The following is a 22,255-nucleotide window of genomic DNA, read 5'->3' as shown; positions in this document are numbered from 1 at the left end:
TAAACTGTTGGCAGATTCCTATTTGAGAGTGGACAGAATTTATTATATACGCTTATATATCCCTATTTTGTGTCTTATTCTAAATTTTACTCTTTCTCTCTTTGTGTATTTTTCCCTGAAATATTCTGTTCCGAAGGGGAAAATAACGTGTGCTAGATTTCAGCTGCTGTCGCCCAAACCTTCACTAAGAGTTGTGCGCTGCTGATGGGAGAAGTAAAATGGAAAACATGGGAATGACTTAAAATTTGAAAAATATTTGTTTGCAACTTAATGGGTTTTTATGATTCCCGTGGTGGAAAAGTGCTGGCTGCAAGGTCAGGGATCTGAGTCGTCCTCTTGGGCCACGGCAAAGTGACTCAGGGCAGACTTCACAGCCCTCTGTGCCTCATCGCCTCGGCTGGAACACGAACCGGGCTGGACCCTCAGGCGGTCCCTGTGCCTCCAGTGTGCTAACTGCCTTGTTCTCTAGCTGCTTCCGGCTTCCTCTACAATAGCCACGAAGCTCATTCCTGAAGATAGGAAACTAACAGACACACGGATTTAGGACTTTTTGTTTTGCTTTTATTACAGGCTGCTACTTGGAAAAAAAATAACAACAACACTGTCAGGACTCATTCTCTTGTTTAAAAGATTAGCAGGTGTTAAAGAGAGGCATTAAAACCCACTAATACCTGATATATTAAGGTATTGCTCAAGGCCCGGTTTGGTGGGAAAACCAGGCGCTGTCTCACACCTGGCTGGCCCCCATCTTCTCTCAGCCCCAAGGGCTGTCTAACACTCACTGCCTGTGGATGGGGAAGGATCCTATATTCTATAAAGTCTTCTACTATAGGTAGACACCCAGTCCATTAGAGTTCTCTTCTTCCACCTGCCTCATCCTATGTGGTCCGAGAAACCCTTCCGACAGCCTCCCTCCACTCACCACACCCTTTGCCTCTGAGTGCCTTGGTAATCTGGTGCCTTGGAGTCTTCTTGAAGCCATTTGTGTGCCTTCTTAAGAGTTGGCAAGGCTTTAGGATGGGGATGGGCTGGAGTGGAGGACCTTCCTGTGACTCAGGATGTTCCCTGTCATCCTGACCTTCCCAGGGTTGTGAGGTCCCAGCTCTGAGGAGTCCTCTGTACCGGTTCCCCTGCCTCGGTCCAGCCGGCCATGTGGGGTGGGCTATGCATATTTGGCAGGAATGCCATCTGAGTGACGTTGGGTCCTTTCAGGATTTCATATCAGGAGGCACATGATGTACATCTGCCCTCTCATTGGACATGTTAAGTTTGATCACTTGGCAAAGGTGCTGCACCCAAGGTTTTAATGTGCTTTCTTTTGCCCAAGTGCTATAACTACAGCCTGATTGCCCAGTTTTCCACTAGTGTATTTTTGGGCATCTGCAGTTTGAAAAAAATCTCCTTTTATTATCTATTTCACCGGCATCCTGTTTTTCTCCAGTGAGCCAGCTGTGGTTTTACAAATGCCTGTGTCTGGGGAAAGGCCAGCTGAGCACCGGGGAAGAAACTGTCTGGTCACCAGTGGAGCACATGGTTGACAACTACCTACTGGGGTTCTCAGAGGAGGGATGGGGGAACGGGGCTTGGTCTCGCAGGGTCTTGGCCTCATCCGTGCTCCACTCGATGTGTTTCAATCTCCACGGTCTCTGGGAAACACTTTGATGTTGAAAAGTGAAGCTGCCTGTTTTATCTCCCTTTGCACAGTGCCCTCTTCCTCCTGGCTGCTGCAGGATGCCTCCCCTTCAACGACTCCCAGGTCAGTTCAAGTGCATTCATTTTGCCTTCCAAGTGTCTTTTACTCTCTGAAGCCTGCATGTGTGAGCAGAACTTTCTAGTCCTTCCTTCTAGAATCAGAAGAACCCTAGTCTGTACAAATGCATTTCAAAGCTTCCGGGCCGGGTACCTCTTGGCCAGGTTAACATCTTTTCCTCAGGCTATTGCCTTCTCCCCAAGGCTGTGGCAATGCAGCGGGGCTCTGGCCTGTGGGTGCTGTGGTGGGTGCAGTCTGCCCTCTGTAGGTGCTTGGAGGACCCACAAGCCAGTGCCCAAGTTGCCTTAGCCTCATGCATTGAGGCAAAGTTGATTTTCCCCCTCAGCCAAGGGCCTCATCTGTAGAGTGATTTTCACTTTGTTATCCTGAGTTTTTCTTTATTAGGCACTGAGGACCCACCCCTACCCCCCAGTACTGTCATCTCATTAGTAGGTCTCTTTTCTTTCTTTTCTCCCCCAGCAATTATTAAGTCCCCATCAAGTGTCAGGCATTGAGCCAGGCTCTGGGGACACAAAGAAGAATTGTCCTCATCCAGGCAGAGTCTAGACAGAGCGAAGGGGAGGGGGACAGATAATAAACAGATAATTACAACAGGGAGGCCAGAGCTCTGTCCTGGGGAGATACGGGATGTTGTGAGGCACCTAAGAAGACTCAGGGACCCAGAAAGGAGGAATAGCTAACAATTATAGGGAGCTATCTATGTGCCAGGCTCTGTGCCAATGTTTTACAAGTCTTATTTTATTTAAAATCTCACAGTGTTATGAGGAAAGGGACTATTATTATCTACGCTACAGAGCTAAAGAATAATGAGGCCCCAGGGCACCTGGGTGGCTCAGTCAGTTGAGCGTTCAGCTCTTGATTTTGACTTGGGTCATGATCTCACAGTTTGTGAGTTCACACCTCGCGTTGGGCTCTGTGCTGACAGTGAGGAGCCTGCTTGGGATTCTCTGTCTTCCTCTCTCTCTTCCCCTCCCCACTTATGCTCTCTTTTTCTCAAAAATAAATAAATATTTTAAAAAGAAAAGAATAATGAGGCCCCAAAGGTCCCCAGCTAATGAATAAGTGGGGATTTTAGAATTGATACCAGATGTATCTGGTATGATAGCCCTGCTCTGCTATCGGACCAAAATCTTGAAGGGTGAGGAGGAGGTGGGTAGGAGAACAAAGCAGGTGTGGGCACAGTCCTGGAGCTGTCCTGAGTATTCTGTGATTCAAATTTGGTGAACACATCTTATGTGCATGCCTCTGTGCCAATTCCTGCCCTGTGGGAATTTACAGTCTAGTGGATGGTAGAGAAAGAGACAGGTGACAAGTGAAATAGAGCATGTCAGATGAGATAAGCTTCTGTGGAGAAAAATAAGGAAGGGAAGAAGAGAGGGAGTGCCCCCCCCCAGTTGGTGGAGGGGGAGCATTCATGCTGGGGAAGTGCAAATTCTTTCCCTGGAGGGGGTACAGTAGATAGGACTGGGCTTGTCAGAGAGATCCTTGGGTGTCATGAGTTTGAAGTTAATCCTAAAGTCCCTGGGGGACTGGTGAATGATTTTAAGCCATAGGCAACACCATTGGATTAGCCTTTTAGAGACAGTGTGAGTACAGTGTGGAGAATGGGGCAAGGGGTGTTGGAGACAAAGAGCCCTGTTAGGAAGATTTTGTAAGCAACCAGCTGAGAAATGAAGACAGACTGGCCCAAGACCCCGAGAGTCCTGTTGTGGAACCCTTGCTTGGCACTGTGCATCCGTTATTTAGGGTTTCCAAGTGCTATGCTGGATCCTGTTTGTCTATACTTACAGCCGCTTTTTTTTTTTTTAATCCTGTGTTACAGTTTGATCCAGATGGATATTTCTGGGCTGTAATTCACTTATTCTGTGTAGGTAAGTTTTAAAAGAATGCTTACTTAAATAATTGAGGCTTATTATTTAGACCTTATGATATATGTCCATTTTTCAGTGACTCTGAGCAATAGGAAGATTAAAGACCAGGTGTCCATGGGAATCTACCCCCAAAACCACGAGCACACTTTACACACTGTATGTATGTTCGCCAATTTGACAATAAATTATATTAAAAATAAAAATTAAAAAAAAGACCAGGTGTCAGGATTAAAATTACATGGGCATTTTCTGATCTGATTTTCCTGTTTTGGAGTTTTCTTCAAATATTTTCATTTCTGATATAGTCTCCTCTTTTTCTCGACAAACATTAATTAACTCACCATGGCTCGGGCCCCACTTGCTCAAGTCTACTTGCGACATGCCGGTTGGTGTTCTCAAAAAGTGGTGAGGGAGATCCAGAAGTTTGGGTCAGAAACACCCTCTTTCAACAGTATACCCGAAGAAAAGCAAGGGAGGGAAATAAAAAGGCTGTCTGACTTTATTTCAAATCATACGCTCAGTGTTTCCTGTCTGCTGTCGTGGAGGGAAAGCAGTGCCCTGACTTTGTTACACACAGTTCAGAGATCCAGTGTTTCTTTCTCCTGGGCACCCTGCAAAGGAAGCCAAAAGCTTCCTGTTAATTGTCTCCTTCTGCTGATCACGAGCCTTCCTGGCCCAGCACTCTTCGGTACTGAACTTTTATCACAGGGATTGTGGCTTTCACATCCTGGAGCCCTCCAGCGTTGTTGTCGCCCCCTGTTGGCTGTGGATGTCCCTTGTGGGAAGGGTGGCCCTTGTCCATGTGGTTTTCATGCTTCCCTGGAATTGCCTGCAGCCCTTTATGCAGAATGCCCTGTGCCAGTAACACCCATTGCTTCGTTTTCAGGGGCTTATAAGATATTGCAGAAGTCCTGGAAACCCAATGCGTTAAGGTAAACTTTAAAATTTTTTTAAAGTTTATTTTATTTTTTTGAGAGAGCGATAGAGAGCAAGCAGGGGAGGGGCAGAGAGCAAGGGAGGCAGAATCCCAAGCAGGCTCCCACACTGTCAGCACAGAGCCCCAAGGGGGTCAGAACCCACAAGCCGTGAGATCATGACCTGAGCTGAAATCAAGAATCGGACACTCAACTGATTGCACCACCCAGGCAACGCTAAAGTAAAATTTAATTAATTCATTTATTTTTTTTAATGCTTATTTATTTTTGAGAGAGATAGAGACAGAGTGTGAGCTGCGGAGGGCCAGAGAGAGGGGGAGACATAGATTCTGAAGCAGGCTCTACAGAGCTCGATGTCGGGCTCAAACTCATGAACCGTGAGATCATGACCTGAGCCAAAATCAGATGCTTAACCAACTGAGCCACCCAGGTGCCCTAAGGTAAACTTTTAAAGTGTGGTGAGTTCTTGTTTGGTTAAAGCAAAGAGGTGAGGCCCATAGTGTCGTGAGCTTGTTCTGTTCAGCCAGAGACTCTGCAAGTCTGGGTTGTGGTCAGGGCACAGCAGCCTGGGGCCCCCAAAGCCATTTGTCCTGCTGTTGGGCTGTTCCAGGCGGGGTCCACCAGCACCTGATCGTACCAATGATGTTTGAAGAGCAGGGGGTCCTCTACCCTCTCCCTTCAGAGGCAGCGTTCAGATGACATTTTTATAAAAATTGTGTGACTCGCTGCTTTGGGCCCTAGTTAACTTCTTCCAACTCAGAGACCAACTCTTTTTTCTGGTTTCCTCAGCCCCTTCCTAACTTGACTTTGTTTAGACCCAGAAATTCCCCAGTCTGTTCTGGGGTAAAATGAAGCCTCTATTGTGGGCAGTCAACATACCAGCCTTGGCAAATGTAAATGGAAGAGACGGGAGTCCCGGTGTGAGTTGGGCTGCAGCTGGGAGGTCAGAGGCCCTAGACTGGCCTCACTGGCCTCTCGGTTTCAGGGCCCGCTGGTGGGCCTGAAGGGAAGGACCCCTGGGAGAGGGTTATACTCGGAGGCTGTGACTTGGGTCCCTAGAACACCTTTCCTTCTTTTAATGAAGTGTTTCTGCAGCAAGAAGCCAGTGGAGTTGCCAGATAAAATACAGAATGCCCAGTTAAATTTGAATTTCAGATAAGTAGTGATCCTTTTTTTAGTGTAGCTATGTCCCAGGCAATATTTGGAGCATACTTAAACATGATTCTTTATCTGAGATTCAGATTTATTTGGGTGTCCTATATTTTTACTGGTCAAATATGGCAGCCCCAGGAGCCAGTCCAGTGGCCTGAGAGTTGACATTCCTTTTTAAGGAGGCAAAATACATGTAGAAGATAATCTGCCACAGGTGAACATGTGTGTGATAGCACCAAACTAGGAAACGTGTTTTAAAAATGAGCCAGGGGCGCCTGGGTGGCTCAGTCGGTTAAGTGTACGACTTCTGTTCAGATCATGATCTCGAGGTCCTTGAGTTTGAGCCCCTCATTGGGCTCTGTGCTGACAGCTCAGAGCCTGGAGCCTACTTCTGATTCTGTGTGTGTGTGTGTCTCTCTCTGACCCTCCCCCACTCACACTCTGTCTCTCTCTCTCTCTCTCTCAAAAATAAATAAACATTAAAAAAATTTTTTTAAATGAGCCAGGAACTAATTTTGAATATACTCGTTTGGTATACTTGTTATACCAAATTTATTGACAATTTTTAAATGTAGAAACTTAACCATAGATATAATTTATTAGTAGAAGGTGACTATTTTGTGTATGTAAAACACTTCTATTTCACGTGTTTTATCTTTTTTTTTCTTTTTTCTCATTCCTTAGTGACATTGACCAGCAGTACTTAAACTACATGTTCAGGTAAAATATAATTTACATTTTCAAAGAACAACTCACGTCTTTCTGGCGCTAATGGATTTTAATTTTCCAATATTTTGATTCTGAGCCGATATGCCTACCAGAAAGGCAAGCTAAATAATTTGTGAGATGACTTAAAGTCGAGAAGACCAAATCGTAGTTCTGTCTGTAGACTAGGCAAGAGGGACCTCTGTCTGGCTCCATACTTCAGAAGGCCATGCTTCTCCCCATGGCTTATGGAGTCTGTAAAGCTAAGGGGACATTTCTTCCCAGGGCCCATACCCTCCTTTCTAGCCTGGGATCTAGAATTCCCTGCTCAATTGGTCCCGAGCTTGATTCCAAGGCCTCCTTGGGTCTGTCTTCCCAACTCTTTCCTAGACCCAAGAAGTGTCCAAAACCAGGCTGTTAGTGGGGGAGGAGGGTGTGCATGGAGGGTGGATTTGCAGGCCGATGTGTCCACACACAAGCGTGTGAGGCCTCAGTGTGCAGGAAGGAGCCTGGGGTGGAAAGAGAAGGGAGCTCACTGGGAGCCAGGAGCCAGAGGCTGGATCTGTCCATGCGACCACATTCTGATATGAAGCTCTAAGGACTCCAAGAATTCTGAGTTCTAATCCAGGCTTCCAGGTTGTTTTGAAGGTATATTTATTTATTAAGATAGAATGAAGTTTGAAGCTTGATTTATAATATTTAAATACGGTATATGGACTGTTGTTCATATACCATTGGCAAAAGCCAAGCAAAGAATAGGGCTCTGTCAGCTAAATAGAACAGCTGCCTAGTGTTTTTGGAGGTTAGTGGTCGCTGACTGGGACCTAGCTGAGAAGGAGCATGAGCTCTGCCATGGAGAGCCCAAGTTTGCACGAATGCAGCCATGCTTGGGAAGATGACCCGGGCTGGGGATGTGCCTCTCAGCATTTGGTCATGCTGATTTCTGCAGGAAGTTCATCTTAAAACGTTCAACATGAGCTGTACTCTCCATTTGCAGATAAAGCTCATAAATATCAGTTTATTAAAATGCCGTTTTTGAAAGGATCCACTCCAAGCATGGCTATAGGCCTCTTTTGTACTCTGCTGAAAACAATCATTAGTTCCACTCTGCCCAGACATACCAGCAGCCTTTTCAAGAGATTCTTCTGAAAATGCAGAAGGCTCTTGATGTTTAAAATGTTTCTGTGACATCAGAACACGCTGGCAGTTCTTTTTCTCCCCAGAACTTATTATAGTCTGCTCGAGTGGCAAAGGAATAAGGGGGTGGAAAAGTGAGCCTCTGTGACCCCTGACTCATTCTTCTGTCAGCCCAGCTCCTTCCCCTCCAGTAAGGACACTCATTGCCTGTGAGCCTGGTGCCAAAGGCTTCCTGGCTGGGCCTGCCCCGCACCCCACTGAAGAAGCCACGATTCTGTTTCCAAGGATTTCAGTACAAGTGATGAAGATATGTGAATCAGAACGAGGGCTGCCGTTCAGTTTCCTGTGGGCACTGGACACTGAGGCCATCAGCACCCAGAGAACTGGGATCCTTCAGATCCCTAAGGCAGCTGTGCTGGTCTGTCAGCCAGAAGCTCTGCCTGACAGAGCCAACAACTGGTTTGATCTCCCTTTAAAAAAAAAAAATGTAAGCTTATTTATTTTGAGAGAGAAAGAGAGAGAGAGCACAAGCAGGGGAGAGGCAGAGACAGAGAGAATCCCAAGCAGGGTCCACACCACCAGCGTAGAGCCCAACGCAAGGCTTGAACTCATGAGCCACGAGATCATGACCTGAGCTGAAGTCAGACGCTTAACCGACTGAACCACCCAGGCGCTCTCCTGGAAAGTCTTTTTTAAGTAGACTCCATGTCCAACGTGAAACTTGAACTCATGACCCCGAGATTAAGAGTCACGTGCTCTACCGACTGAGCCAGCCAGGTGCCCCCTGGGAATTTAACTTACCCTCTACAAATTTAATTTTGTGGCAAAAGTAGATTCAGCTCACACCCAACAGCTATTTTTTTAGATTGCAGCCTATTTGTAATTCACAGTTTGCTTTGTTTAGTTTACAAATATTCTTGGAAGATTAGGTGAGTGTGATAATTCTTGGTGGCATGGATGACCTCAGAGTGGGGCATAGATCCTCCGTCCGTCACAGGGTACGTTCAACCCTCTTGTCAAAATCTGAGGCATCTTGGGAGATTCTCACCCTCTCACTGACAAGTTGGATTTAGGCAGAATGAGACCATTCAGTGCAGATAATTTGCATTTAGGCTAATTTCACTCTTTCCAAGTAGAATGGGTGGAAATGTACGTTGTGATTTTTCAGTGCTGGGAAAGACTTCTTCACTGCTCTGCTGTTTCTTTTTTCAGTGTGGTGCTCCTGGCAGTTGCATCTCATCCGACAGGTAAGTCAGACTGTTTTATGTGGCCCATTCAACCCAGTGCTCTGACACCGCACCCTCCCCGCCCCCTTACTATCCCTAAGGGACGTTTTGTAAGAGAATGTGGTTTGCCTTCAGGATGGAAGCTCAGGGGTTAGGCACGGCCCACATACTTGAACCTGGTCTCGAGGACCCATTGTGGATTTATCGCCCATGAATTTATTCTTACCCTTTCTTCAATTTTGTTGTCTGTGTTTTCATCTGGTGTGGTCTCAGATGTACAGACAGGCTTATTATCTGCCGGATAAACTAGTGCTCACCTTCTCCACTTCTAAAGTTCCTTCTTCAAACATCCAGAATCGCTCTTCAATCCTAGTGCTAAAGGATTTGGTGAGAAAGTTCAAATTCACCCTACTTCTAATTGACCTCCTTTCATACCTTTTTATCGTATATTAGCCTGCAATATTCAAGATTCCTGATTAAGGAAGTCAAGTTTTAAAGCTTACCTTTACCTTGTTGCTGCCTTGGTTACTCTATAGTGGTTTTTCAGATTCAGGAATTGCCCACAATACTCTATTCCATTGTGGTTTTTTACCGTTTTGAAGTTGGTGCCAAAGATAACGAAATAGTATCTGTGTGCAGTATGGCTGGAAATACATGTTTTCTTGGCCATGCTCCTTAAACTAATGTTTGTTGGCCATTTGCTGTGCATGAGACATTTCCCGAGCTCTCAGAGTCTCAGTTAAAATGAGAAAGGTGAACCGGGTTGTTTCTAAGGCCCTTTCTAGCTCCTATGGTGCCCAAAACAATGAAAGGTTTCTGTTGGTGCTTTTAGCTGCTTCAAACTCTTTGAATTAGTATCTTGAGGGAACTGTCGAGAGTGACTCAGTGTTTCTAGATTGTATGTGACCCATCCAAACCGTGCCTCATGAGGATAATTTGAATTACCTTTTTCTCAATGCATTAGTCTACACTTGCCCACACTGATGCGCATCTATTTTCTGCCGGTTCCCACAGTCTGGTGTTATGTCCAAACTCTGAGGTTTGCTGTGGAGTGCTCTCTGCATTCTCATGTGTTGAAAGCCTATCCTTTGTAAAATAAAAATCATATGGACCCCATGGTGTTGACCCTGAACAGTCTGCTCACCCATACTGCTGGTTGTCTGCCTTTACATGTGCTCGTGTCATTCTTTCGCAAGGCCAGGAGGTTGCCACCCACCAGACATTGCAGAGCCCCCTAAGGAACCTCCCCTTTGAGATGTGTTTCAGTCAAAGCCTTTGGAAAGTTCCTGGTTCTGCTTGGTTTGCATGCTTATTGCTCCCTGAGTGATTATTGGTGGATTTGGGCGAATGGTTCTCACCTCAAGAAATCCCTCAGCCTTTCAACCAAGAGGTGATGCTTGTTCGTTGTTACTCATGATTCTCAGAGCTGGAAGGAATCTTAGTGATTATCCTTGGTGCCGTCATATTTTACAAATGAAGAAATTGAAGCCCAGAGCAGTTAAGGGACATGGCCGAGATGGTGCAGGGGAGGTGAATAGCAGAGAGAGACTGGAGTTTAGGTCTCCTGACCCTTCTCTCAGGTTTTTCTTTTTAAATGCTTCTTTTTCAGTGATTCTACAGTTTATTATAAAGTCTCTGGAGTGAGTGAATACCTTCAGTGTTACTAAACTTCCTTGTGGAGGTTCTCTTGGTTTTGATGAAGTTTTTGGGGTGATAGTGGGGTTCATGGGGGTCTGGAGCCCATGACAAAGAAAGAATTCTTGAAGACATCTTTGGTGCAAAAAGGTGATTTTACTAAAGCATGGAGACAGGACCCGTGGGCAGAAAGAGCTGCCCAGGGACCATGAAGAGAGACTGGTTATATACTATGGAGTTGGGGAGGTAAAGTCCATGGGAAGTTTCTAGTGAGCTTTTCGTATGCTAAAGAAGACTCCCAGGATAGTGGAGGCCTAGCTATTGTCAAGCTAAGGTTGTTTTTCCCTCTAGCAAAGCATTAGCATTAAAACAGTAGGAAGTTCCTGGAAAAACGTTTTACTCTGCCAGCCTCAAGTGTTTGTCAAGGGGCTGCAGGTTATAAGGAAATTTAGTTCTGTCTGCCATTTCCTTCTGCCTTTGATTCCCACATCACTATGGAGGGGTAATGGAGACTTAGGTCCTGCAGGACTATGATCTCTATCAGTTAACCATTTGTTTTTTCCCTTTCCTTCATTCTTGGGCAGCCAAGGAGTGGGAGGAATATCACACATATCCCACCTGGGGGTTGGGGGGTGGGCAGGGCTGCGGCCTGTCAGCTTGCCTTATGCTCCCTCATCAGTTTGAGGGCCATTTTGTCTACCAGTTTCTGAGCACAGTGATGCTGGTAATAGTTTATACGGTTTGGCCAGCAATCCCACATTTCATCTTGAGTTATTGCTAAACTTTTTAGGTCAATGCAAGAATATCTTGGGCACTTACTTACTCTCTGGGAACACAAAGTGGTCAGTAGCCTATGGTTGCAGAATGGCCTAGGCAGAAGAGTAATTTAAAATAGGCCCCTCGGGGCACCTGGGTGGCTCAGTCTGGATAAGCATCAGACTTTGGCTCAGGTCACGATCTCATGGTTTGTGAGTTGGAGCCCATGTCAGGCTCTGTGCTGACAGCTCAGAGCCTGGAGTGTGCTTTGGATTCTGTGTCTCCCTCTCTCTCTGCTCCTCCTCTGTTCATGCTCTCTTTCTCTCTGTCTCACACACAAAAATAATCGCTCTTATTTGAGAGCCTATTTAGAACTCAGTTATACCAGAAAAAGATATTTACAACAATGAATTTTCCTTCAGATTATATTCAAAAACAACAACAACAACTGAATGGACGTCAGATACTCACCCCCATTCCTTCTGCAGGTTTTGACTGCACGGTATGGTGAATGGCTGAGGATGAGTGTGTGGTGGGCAGCTCAGGGAGTTGTAACTCCCATGGGGTTCATCAGAGAGAGGCTTTGTACGCTTCCCTGGAAGGACTCCTGCATGCAAGTTTGTGTGTTGTGGTTTTCAGGTAGTGGAGGTGATTATCTTTGCAGGGGCCAGGTAAAGAAAGTTGGGCTCCTGAGAAGGATTTTGCTGGCCTGTGAGACTGGCCGTGACCCTGGTGTCAACAGCTGAGGTGGCCTTGGCCTCCCTTGCTGCAGGTGGCTGAGGCTCCCAGTGAAGGGATGCCCCAGAGCTGTAGGGTTCAGGAATCCTTCTGGCCTCAGTAGCCATCATAGCAGGGCTCTGGCAAAGGCCCCGGTGAAGGTGTATGTGTGGGGTTATATACAGACTGGTGGCAGCCTTCTGGAAGAAGCCCAAGATTTCCATCTGTACCAGCACCAAGTTCAGCTTTTAATCCATGAGCGGCCCAGGGAAACACTGTAAAACCACACCTACTTCTGTGTTGTGACGGTACCCTGCGTGTGGTCACCATGATCCCGTTTGCTGCTTTCTTAGAACTTCTACAAATTGTGTGCCAAGGGGCCTTAAAGATGTGTGTGGCCGTTTCTCTTTTCACCTCTGGTCAGTGGAGTGCCATTGACTTGAAACCTTAGTATCAGGGGCTGGGCCTTAAGTGCCTGCTTGACTCAGGGCTGTTGAGTAAGCAAAACAATCCTGACTAGAGTAGGGAGGCTGCTTGTGAAAACCACATGAAAGTCACTGTCTAGGTTTTGATTCGCTTTAACTTTTTGAAACTCTCAGGATTGCCACACACTGTTGTGGTCTAGCCGAACAGTGCCCTGCCCTTTGAAGTTGGGCAGTGCACAACATGAGCAGCTGTAAGCAGCGACTTGTTGCTTCAAAAAGCACTCAGGCACAGTAAAATGGTTATATTTGTTTGGTAGAGTGGATAACTCAAGCAGATAGGTATATTAAGGTAGAAATCTGGTATGAGAGATGATGGAAGCTCAGAATCTAGAAGAGAACCAGGGGATCAGTTTTTCTCAGCTTTATAAACCCAAGTCAATTACCCTAAACTCTTTGATGGGTCCTGGTGATGTTTGCTCATAGCAGTCTACAATTATTACAGAGTTTAAGCAAATAAAACATCTGAGGAAAATACCTCTCCTCCAGAGGTATTCAAGGACTGCTGTGATGGGGGAGCTCCAATTCCTTCCAATTCGTTAGCTTTCTCATTGTACCCATGAGTAGTCTAGCCCATTTTTAAATGAGAACAACCCTTTATTCTTCCCCACTTGCTTATTACACTTTCCATCTAGAATGTCCACTGCAGGGCCGGAGTGTCAGGAAGGGCATATTCCTGATTCCCCGCACCTGCACCAGTTGAGACCCAGTTAAGTCTCAGGGCCCATGGGTACAGTGTTTTTATGAAGAATCTGTTAACAATTGCTGACATTTCTATTTTTATTTATTTTTTTTAAAGTTTATTTATTTATTTTTGAGAGGGGGGAGGGAAGGAGAAAGGAAAAGTGAGGATCCCAAGGAGGTTGTGCACTGTCATCGCAGAGTCTGATGGCGGGGCTTGAACTCACAAACCGTGAGATTACGACCTGAGCCAAAATCAAGAGTTGGGTGTTTAATCGACTGAGCCACCCAGGAGCCCCAACAATTGCTGATATTTTTAAAGCATGGCTTTCTTCCCTTTGGTTTCTTTTCACCTCTTCTTTTTTTTAACTTGTATCTTAATTATTTAGTAGTGCTTTTAAAACATTAAAAAATTGAGGTATAATTTACGTGTATGAAATGCACCTATCTTGTGCACCTAGCTTGGTCAATTTTGACGAATGTATACACCCGTGTAGCTTACTCCCATCAAGATATCGACCATTTCTGTCACTGTAGGAAGTTTCCTCTTGCCCCTTCTTCATTACTCCCTTCTCAACTAGCACCAAAGCCACCATGATCTGATTTCTGTGTCCATAGATAAATTCTATTTATTCTAGAGCCTCATATAAATGGAAGCACCCCGGAAGTATTCCTTTGTGTCTGGCCCTTTCATTCAATGCAGTGTTCAGAGATTCATCTAGGTTCTTGTATGTATCACCAGTTTATTCCCTTTTATTGCTGAGTAGGGTGCTAGCGTATGAACATACCTCCTTTTGTTTATCCATTCACCTGCTGATGCTTACCTGGGCTGTTTCCAGTTTTTGGCTGTTGCAAATAAAGCTTTCATGAACATCCTTTTTTTAATATAATTTATTTTTTAATTTACATCCAAGTTAGTTAGCATATAGTGCAACAATGATTTCAGGAGTAGATTCCTTTATGCCCCTAACCCATTGAGCCCATCCCCCTCCCACAACCCCTCCAGTAACCCTCTGTTTGTTCTCTATATTTAAGAGCCTCTTGGGGCACCTGGTGGCTCAGTCAGTAAGTGTCTGTCTTCGGCTCAGGTCATTATCTCGCAGTTCATGAGTTCAAGCCCCATGTTGGGCTCTGTGTTGACAGCTCAGAGCCTGGAGCCTGCTTCAGATTCTGTGTCTCCCTCTGTCTCTGCTCCTCCCCCACTCACACTCTGTCTCTCTCTCAAAAATAAATAAACATTACAAAAAAAGATTAAAAAAAAAAGAGTCTCTTATGTTTTGTCCCCCCCCCATTGTTTTTATATTCTTTTTGCTTCCCTTCCCTTATGTTCATCTGTTTTGTGTCTTAAAGTCCTCATATGAGTGAAGTCATATGATATTTGTCTTTCTCTGACTGACTAATTTTGCTTAGCATAATACCCTTTAGTTCCATCCACGTAGTTGCAAATGGCAAGATTTCATTCTTTTTGATTGCCAAGTAATACTCCAGTGTGTATATGTGTGTGTGTGTGTGTGTGTGTGTACCACATCTTCTTTATCCATTCATCCATCGATGGACATTTGGGCTCTTTCCATACTTTGGCTATTGTTGATAGTGCTGCTATAAACATCGAGGTGCATGTGCCCCTTTGAAACAGCATACCTGTATCCCTTGGATAAATACCTAGTAGTGCAATTGCTGGATTGTAGGGTAGTTCTATTTTTAATTTTTTGAGGAACTCCATACAGTTTTCCAGAGTGGCTGCACCAGCTTGCATTCCCACCAGCAGTGCAAAAGAGATCCTCTTTCTCCGCATCCTCGCCAACATCTGTTGTTGCCTGAGTTGTTAATGTCAGCCATTTTGGCAGGTGTGAGGTGGTATCTCATTGTGGTTTTGGTTTGTATTTCCCTGATGATGAGTGATGTTGAACATTTTTTTCATGTGTCGGTTGGCCATCTGGATGTCTTCTTTGGAGAAGTGTCTATTCATGTCTTTTGCCCATTTCTTCACTGGATTATTTGTTTCTTGGGTGTTGAGTTTGATAAGTTCTTTATAGATTTTGGATACTAACCCTTTATCTGATATGTCATTTGCTAATATCTTCTCCAATTCTGTCAGTTGCCTTTTAGTTTTGTTGATTGTTTCCTTTGCTGTGCAGAAGCTTTTTATTTTGATGAGGTTCCAATAGTTCATTTTTGCTTTTGTTTCCCTTGCCTCTGGAGACAAGTTGAGTAAGAAGTTGCTGTGGCCAAGGTCAAAGAGGTTTTTGCCTGCTTTCTCCTTGAGGATTTTGATGGCTTCCTGTCTTACATTTAGGTCTTTCATCCATTTTGAGCTTATTTTTGTGTGTGGTGTAAGAAAGTGGTCCAGGTTCATTTTTCTGCATGTCACTGTCCAGTTTTCCCAGCACCACTTTCTGAGGAGACTGTCTTGATTCCATTGGATATTCTTTCCTGCTTTGTCAAAGATTAGTTGGCCATACGTTTGTGCGTCCATTTCTGGGTTCTCTATTCTGTTCCATTGATCTGAGTGTTTTTGTGCCAGTACCATACTGTCTTGATGATTTCAGCTTTGTAATACAGCTTTGACATCCAGGATTGTGATGCCTCCAGCTTTGGTTTTCTTTTTCAAGATTGCTTTGGCTACTCGGGGTCTTTTCTGGTTCCATACAAATTTTAGTATTGTTTGTTCTAGCTCTGTGAAGAATACTGGTGCTATTTTGATAGGGATTGCATTGAATATGTAGGTTGCTTTGGGTAGTATTGACATTTTAACAATATTTATTCTTCCTATCCAAGAGCATGGAATATTTTTCCAGTTTTTTGTGTCTTCTTCAATTTCTTTCATAAGCTTTCTGTAGTTTTCAGTGTATAGATTTTTCACCTCCTTGGTTATGTTTATTCCTAGGTATTTTCTGGTTTTTGGTGCTCATGAACATTCTTATACAGGACTTTTTGTCTCTTCTTGTCTTTTGGATAAATACTTTGAATTCTGTGTCTTAGAGTTGATGTAATTTTAACTTTTTAAGAAAGTGCCAGTTTTCTAAAGTGTTTATACCATTTTACACCCCTGCTCAGCAATGTCTGAGAGTTCCAGTTGCTCCACATCTTCACTAACATTTGGTGTTGTCAGCCTTATTTTAGCTAGTCTTTGTGGTCTCTTGCTAGTGCTTTTGAATGAGCTACCCTTCTCACTCATTCCCGAGTGACTAGAAAGATAAGCGGTTTTTTAGATGCATAGGATGGGGCTTTGGGACACACTTTTGGAGTACTCGGGACATGGTGGTAGGGATTGGGTAGGTCTCTTTAGTTCTGGCCCTGCCACTTTTCCCCCTTTGGGCACTGGGTTTGCTTCTTGGTGAATGAAATCCACCTCCCCCTCTAATCTTTCAACCTCATGATTCATGCAGAGGCTTCAAGAATCTTGGAACCTTGCTTCCCCTTGGACCATTTTAAGCACTAGTAGAGAAGAGAAGTTCTTCCTTTGCTTGAAAGTGTGCATTTCATATTTGTACTGAGCCCCTCTGTTGTGTGTTCAAAGGGAGAGAATTTCAAGGACCCAAAATAGAGAGAGAACCACAGGAATCTGACCCAGAAATGACCTTGTTACCTGGTGTGCCTCTTGCTCACATGTGAGATGAGAGCAAGTAGCACTAATTACTTCTTGGAGCTGACCTTCCATTTTCCTGCCAGTTCCAAGGGCTACAATGTGGGGAGAGGAAGTTGTCTTGATGTTCAAATATCAGTAAGTCTTGAGTGTGGTAAGATTGGGCCACACTTTTCACCATGGCAGTTTCATGTTCTGTAGTCTTCAGAGAATTTGGATTCATTCCCTCACTCAGAAAGTCAGCAGATTTTAACTGGAGCATAAAAATGAAGGTTCATATTGTGATGAGCCCCAGGCATTGTACGGAAGTGTTCAATCACTATATTGTACACCTGAAACTAGTATTACATTGTATGTCAGCTGGAATTTAAATAAAAACTTAAAAGTGAGGGCTCAGTTAGAACTTTATTGCCTAAGCTGCATATTGTTGCCACAAACTATGTTTACGACTGTTGAACTACTTAATCTGTGCTTAAATTGTGCAGTTCACAATCGCTGGTGCAGGAGTGGTCTTTTGAGCATCTTTACCAATTTTTTAGGTCCCTGAATTTCATTCTACTGAGGTTGGGCCAGCCAGCCACACACTGCCTCATTTTCAGGGCCATTTGTCATGTGGTCATTAACCTTTGCTCTTTAGAGGTTGGCACGTACCCTCTTTGTTCAAGAACTCTAGGAAAAGACAAGGCAGGCTGAAGGCATCAGAGGGGAAGCATGTGGGGCAAATTTGAAATTAAAGACCAGCATAGCCAACTGGAAAGTGGAACATTCTCTGCAGGGGAAGCAAGAGGAGTTTAGGTGTTTTGGATACTTTTGGTTCAGTAGCGCTTATTATGGGTTGATCCTAACACAGTGGATTTGGGTAAGGTATGGTCCCACCTCGCAAGGACTTGATGGTTACAAAAGGAGAGACAGGCATGGTCAACTAGTACTGTGTGAGAAATATATGGAGGTCATAGAAATGGCTCAAAAATAAGCTGTTCTCTCTCTCAATAATTTATCGAATCAGTTTTTAGGATTTGGGTGAAGGTTATCATGTGACTGGTAAATTTCCTAGGACTGTGATTTTTCCTTTGCCTTCCTCCTTTCCAGTCCACCTCTCAGCACTCCACTACTCATTAGAGCCCCTCGGCAGCCTGTGCTGGGCCGGAAAGGCTGCCAATGCTCCGTGAATCTCATTCATGTCCCTGGAGCATTTCTGAGGACAGCCTGGGTGCAGAGAGGAGGCGGCGCCAGAAGAATATTGAGGTCCTGCACTTAGTTGATCTCCTCTCTGCCCCTCCTCATCATCACGCTGACTGCACTGCAGTTTCTCTGAAACCGGAAGGGAAGTGGGAACAGGACCAAGAACCACAGCTGCCAGAGAGACAGCACAAAGCCTGCATGGACTGTCACCTCACCCGACCGAACAGGGGGCTCTGGGGCTGGGGTGCCTAGGTTACCTCGCTGTCGCCTCTGTGTGGAAAGGCACTTCCACAGATACCGTGTATTTCACGCACTAGATGTCTGAGCCCGATGGTGTTGTGTGCAAAGCCCCTCCACCCGTGCAGGTCCACATAGACGAGAGAAGCGCTCAGGGGAGTCGTGGCAGCAAGAAAGCGAGAGCTCTGAACCTATGGTCGGGCTGCACAAAAACCAGGTCCCAAGAGACCCACCCTGTAGTGGCTAAGAACTCACACATACGCACAAACGAAACAAAAGAATCGTCGTGCTAAAAGCCCTCTAGGGCACTGGAATTCAGCATTTTCCTTGCCAAAAGGTGGTTGAATTATTTGAAATCAGTTAGGTCTCTGAGGAAGTATAGCAGCCCAGTGTGTCTTGTTCTGAAACTCTTGATTAGTAAGTTCAGAGACGAAGGCATTCCTGCTCGTATGTTGCACTGCACACCTAACATACAGTGAATCCTGAGGAAGACCAGCCTTTCTTGCTCCATTCCATCCAGATCCAGAGAGACAGACCGAAGCCCGGGGGTCTGGAAGGTCCGGCTCCTGCAGAGTCTCAGAAATTCCAGATTTGGAAGGATTAAGCTATCTGCTGTGGAAATGCTTAATTCCTTTCCTCTGGACATTTTTGGAAGGCTTTTTGCTTTTTCAATCTCCTGACTTCTTGTTTGTGACCAAGTTCAAATTCCAGAGAGGGAAGCAGCCAATATGTGTGATTATTTCCTCTTGCACCAAATGGAACTAGAAGAATGGACTTACTTCATTAGAAATAAATGTACCCTTTGGACCTTACACCCAAATGAGTAAGCATGGTCGGTCTGGCCCCTGTGCCGTTTGTGCGGTAATTAAACACAAAATGAGAAAAAGATGTCAGAGGCATGCATTCAGTCTTTTTTTAGACATAAAGCAGGAAAGAATAGAACAATCTTTAAGGAAAAGAAAAAAGTTTCTTTTTGTCCTATACTCTGTCTTGGGCCAGGATGGCCACCTGGTGACAAGGAAAGATTGTAGGGTTTGGAGTGACTGGGGTGTACATTCTGGCTTCACAGTTCAAGAGTTGTGTAATCCTAGACAAACCCCTTAACTTCTCTGAGCACCAGTTAAATGGGGGTGATAAAATACCGCGCAGTAGTTACAAGGACTGAAAGAGGTGTCGTACATAGAGCTTTTAGCATAGTGCCCTGCACAGGACGGACTCTCGCTAAATAGGCATTATGGGCATCCTACTATTATTTTTTTTTAAACATTTTTTTTAATGTTTATTTATTTTTGGGAGACAGAGAGAGACAGAGCATGAGCCGGGAAGAGGTAGAGAGAGAGAGGGAGACACAAAATTGGAAAGGCTCCAGGCTTCTGAACTGTCAGCACAGAGCCCAATGTGGGGCTCAAATCGATGAGCCATGAGATCATGACCTGAGCCGAAGTCGGACGCTCAACCAACTGAGCCACCCAGGCGCCCCAGCATCACACTATTATTTTAAGACAATGCCACTCACCTAGAAACCCTGGGAATGCCAGAGTGAATTCAGTGCCATGCAGCTCAGTGCTCAGATGGCTGCTGTGCTAAAGACCCTTGCCTTGCGTTTTCCAGGACAGCTGGGGGCAGGGGGGCATATGCGTCATTGTCTTACCCTTGCTCTGCTCCTCAGGTGATCTCATCAGTGTCCCAGACTTTCCGTTCCTGTATTTCTACAGGTTCCATGGAAGCTGCTGTGCCAGGTAAGCTTAACTCAGAAAGCCCCTAGCACTATTAATTTGTCTGTGTGTGTACTGCTTGCTGTCTTTGTCAAGTCCAGGGTCACTGCCAGTTACCCAAATGAGGGGCAGAAGAAAGTGGTGCCTGTGCAGGTCTGGAATCAGCTCCCTCGGCCATCATGACATCCTCGGTCATGAGCATCGGACATCCTCGGGTTGTCATGAGCATCACCAGGTGCTCAGGGCCAGCGTGGGTCTGGGGGTACCATGTCCTGCAGAAGTTCCTTGGCCAGGACAGTGGTTTTCAAGCTTGCAGAAGAGCCAAGCTTCCCCCAGTGTTTTTCCCTCCACAAGCAATTTTTTTTAATGTTTATTTATTTATTTTGAGAGAGAGAGAGAGAGCAAGCACGGGAGAGGAGGGGCAGAGATAGAGGGAGACAGAGAATCCCAAGACATGGGGCTTGAGCCCCACGAATTGAGATCATGACCCGAGCCAAAACCAAGAGTCAGATGTTTAACCGACTGAGCCCCTTCCACTAGCAATTCTTAAACAGAACTTGAGTGTATAAAATGATGAATCAGATTCCATTCAAGGGAAGACTTGGGTCCAGAATTGCACCCATTCAGCTACCTCCTTGGTCCCTGCCTTTTCCCTAGAGGACAATCTGTAAAAAGCCTTGACTGAATCCTAAGACCCTGAGAAACAGGTTATGGAAACCAGGGACTAGGAGACGTTTAGACAGCAAAGTGACCCTTAATACTTGGCTGTGGGAGCTCCTCAGACCAATAGGGATGGATACATATAGTTGGAGTTCATACTCACCCTGTCCCCTCTTTCCTGCCATGATCCCCACTTCGCTTGACTTTATTGTGCTGAGAAATGGACAGTCTCATGGCGTGTGTTCTGATATGGTGGGAAGTCCAGTGTTGGGCTGAATTCCAGCCTTGCTGCTTGCTGATTGGTTTGCTCTTTGAGCAAGCCGCCCTAGTTCCCCCAAGCATCAGTTTAGTTTCCTCATCTGTAAAATGGAAAGATAATACCACCAATGGGTGCTTGTGTATATTAAATAAGATGCGTAAACCCTAAGCATCGTGCCTGGCCCAGGAAATGATGGCCATTATTATTATCTGCTCAGCTTGACTGTAAATAAAATGTCAACAGACCATGAGCAGTTGCCAAGCCAGACCACTTATTCCCACGCATAAAAGAGTATGCCTTGTGAGGCAGTGATTCTTCAGAGTCAAAAAGCTGGTTGTGTGGCTCGCTACTATTTCTGACTTCGGGGTGTGTTAGGACAAAACGTACCAATGTTGTACAGTTTGGTTTTGCATCTGAGCCTCAGAATGATTCATTTATCATCTGCAGCTAAGTTTCAGGAAAACACTGACAGGAGTCATCTTCTCCATCCCTATTGATGTGGTTGGGACTTGTCGGCTGCCTGTTAGCTAGGACTGGGTGACATGAGTGTTAGTGCTGCTTTGGGGTCTGTGCACTTGTTCCCTTTGGGTCTGGTTATTTGGCAGGACCGGCAAACACAGTGCAGAGGGAAGGGCATCCGTTTTTTGGTTATTTGGAACAGAGCAGCACAGTTCGCAGCCCACTGATGCTGGCCTTGTGGGGTGATGTTCTAGCTCCATTTCTGCCCCTTTTAATCTGCAACTTCCTTGTAACCAGCATGAAAAATCAGTGTTTTATACTTAAAAGATTTGGAAGTCTTTGTGTGAATTGATCTATTACATTCTATCCCCCTGGCTTCAGGACAAAGCTTGACCTCTTTTAAAAATGTGTCAGTTTCCTCCGTGTCATCACATGATTCCTCCATGACCGTATCTCAGACTAAGAGTTGTCACCTTCAGAGGCCCTGCGGGAGCCCAGAAGGAGTCCCGGAGGCCCGAGGGGACAGTGGTAGCCATGACCCAGAGACACATGGACGGGGAGTCCGAGCTCTTTTACTTCTAGGATCCTCCTGTTGCTTTTCAGATCTGCCTCCACAGGGAGCGGTAGAGAGCTGAGTGTGGAAGGAGAAAGAGAGGGACCCATGAGTAATTTAGATGATGCACAGGCATACCAGGCAAGGGATGGAAAGGAATCATGGATGCTTTCCCACGTGTGTCGGGCACAGACCCGAGTGGCTCTGCTCTAGCAGAGTGTGTGCTGAGGGGCAAGGGGATGTGGCATCATGCCCTTCCTCTGGCTGGAGGTGGAGAGAAGGGAGCGTCAGAGGGGAGGGCGTGTGGGAGACAGCACAGGCACGTGCGAAGTTGTTACATCCCTGGAGGCGGCGGTGGATGCCACCAGGAGGAGCCCTGGAGCGTTAGCCGCCCCACTTTCCACTCCCAACCTCGCGGTGGCTGTGGGCACCTGCAGCATCTCTTCTGTCTCTTGAGTCAAGAACGTATCTTCATGGTGAAGTTTGAAGAACTGTGGAGGACCCTTATTAATTTTTTTTCATATTTTAGAGAGAGA

At 45.5% G+C, this 22,255-nt stretch overlaps 1 protein-coding gene across 4 annotated transcripts in view; it reads left to right on the top strand.

Moving 5' to 3' along the window:
* Positions 1–22,255, top strand: part of TMEM241 (transmembrane protein 241) — a 120,697-nt gene that overhangs the window by 49,382 nt on the left and 49,060 nt on the right. For all 4 annotated transcript variants that reach the window (XR_008291794.1, XR_008291793.1, XR_008291792.1 and 1 more), the window contains exons 7-12: positions 1,705–1,756; positions 3,594–3,642; positions 4,529–4,574; positions 6,414–6,449; positions 8,784–8,818; positions 19,743–19,812. Coding sequence is in view for 1 of the 4 variants with exons in the window: in XM_027068639.2 (XP_026924440.1) it covers positions 1,705–1,756; positions 3,594–3,642; positions 4,529–4,574; positions 6,414–6,449; positions 8,784–8,818; positions 19,743–19,812 (288 nt within the window). In the remaining 3 variants the exon portion in view is untranslated. The remainder of the gene's footprint in view (positions 1–1,704; positions 1,757–3,593; positions 3,643–4,528; positions 4,575–6,413; positions 6,450–8,783; positions 8,819–19,742; positions 19,813–22,255) is intronic.

The sequence above is a fragment of the Acinonyx jubatus genome, chromosome D3 (genome assembly GCF_027475565.1).
Source record: "Acinonyx jubatus isolate Ajub_Pintada_27869175 chromosome D3, VMU_Ajub_asm_v1.0, whole genome shotgun sequence".
Lineage (NCBI taxonomy): Eukaryota > Metazoa > Chordata > Mammalia > Carnivora > Felidae > Acinonyx > Acinonyx jubatus.
Note: the sequence above shows the minus strand (reverse complement) of the source record. Positions and strands in the feature narration are given on the sequence as shown.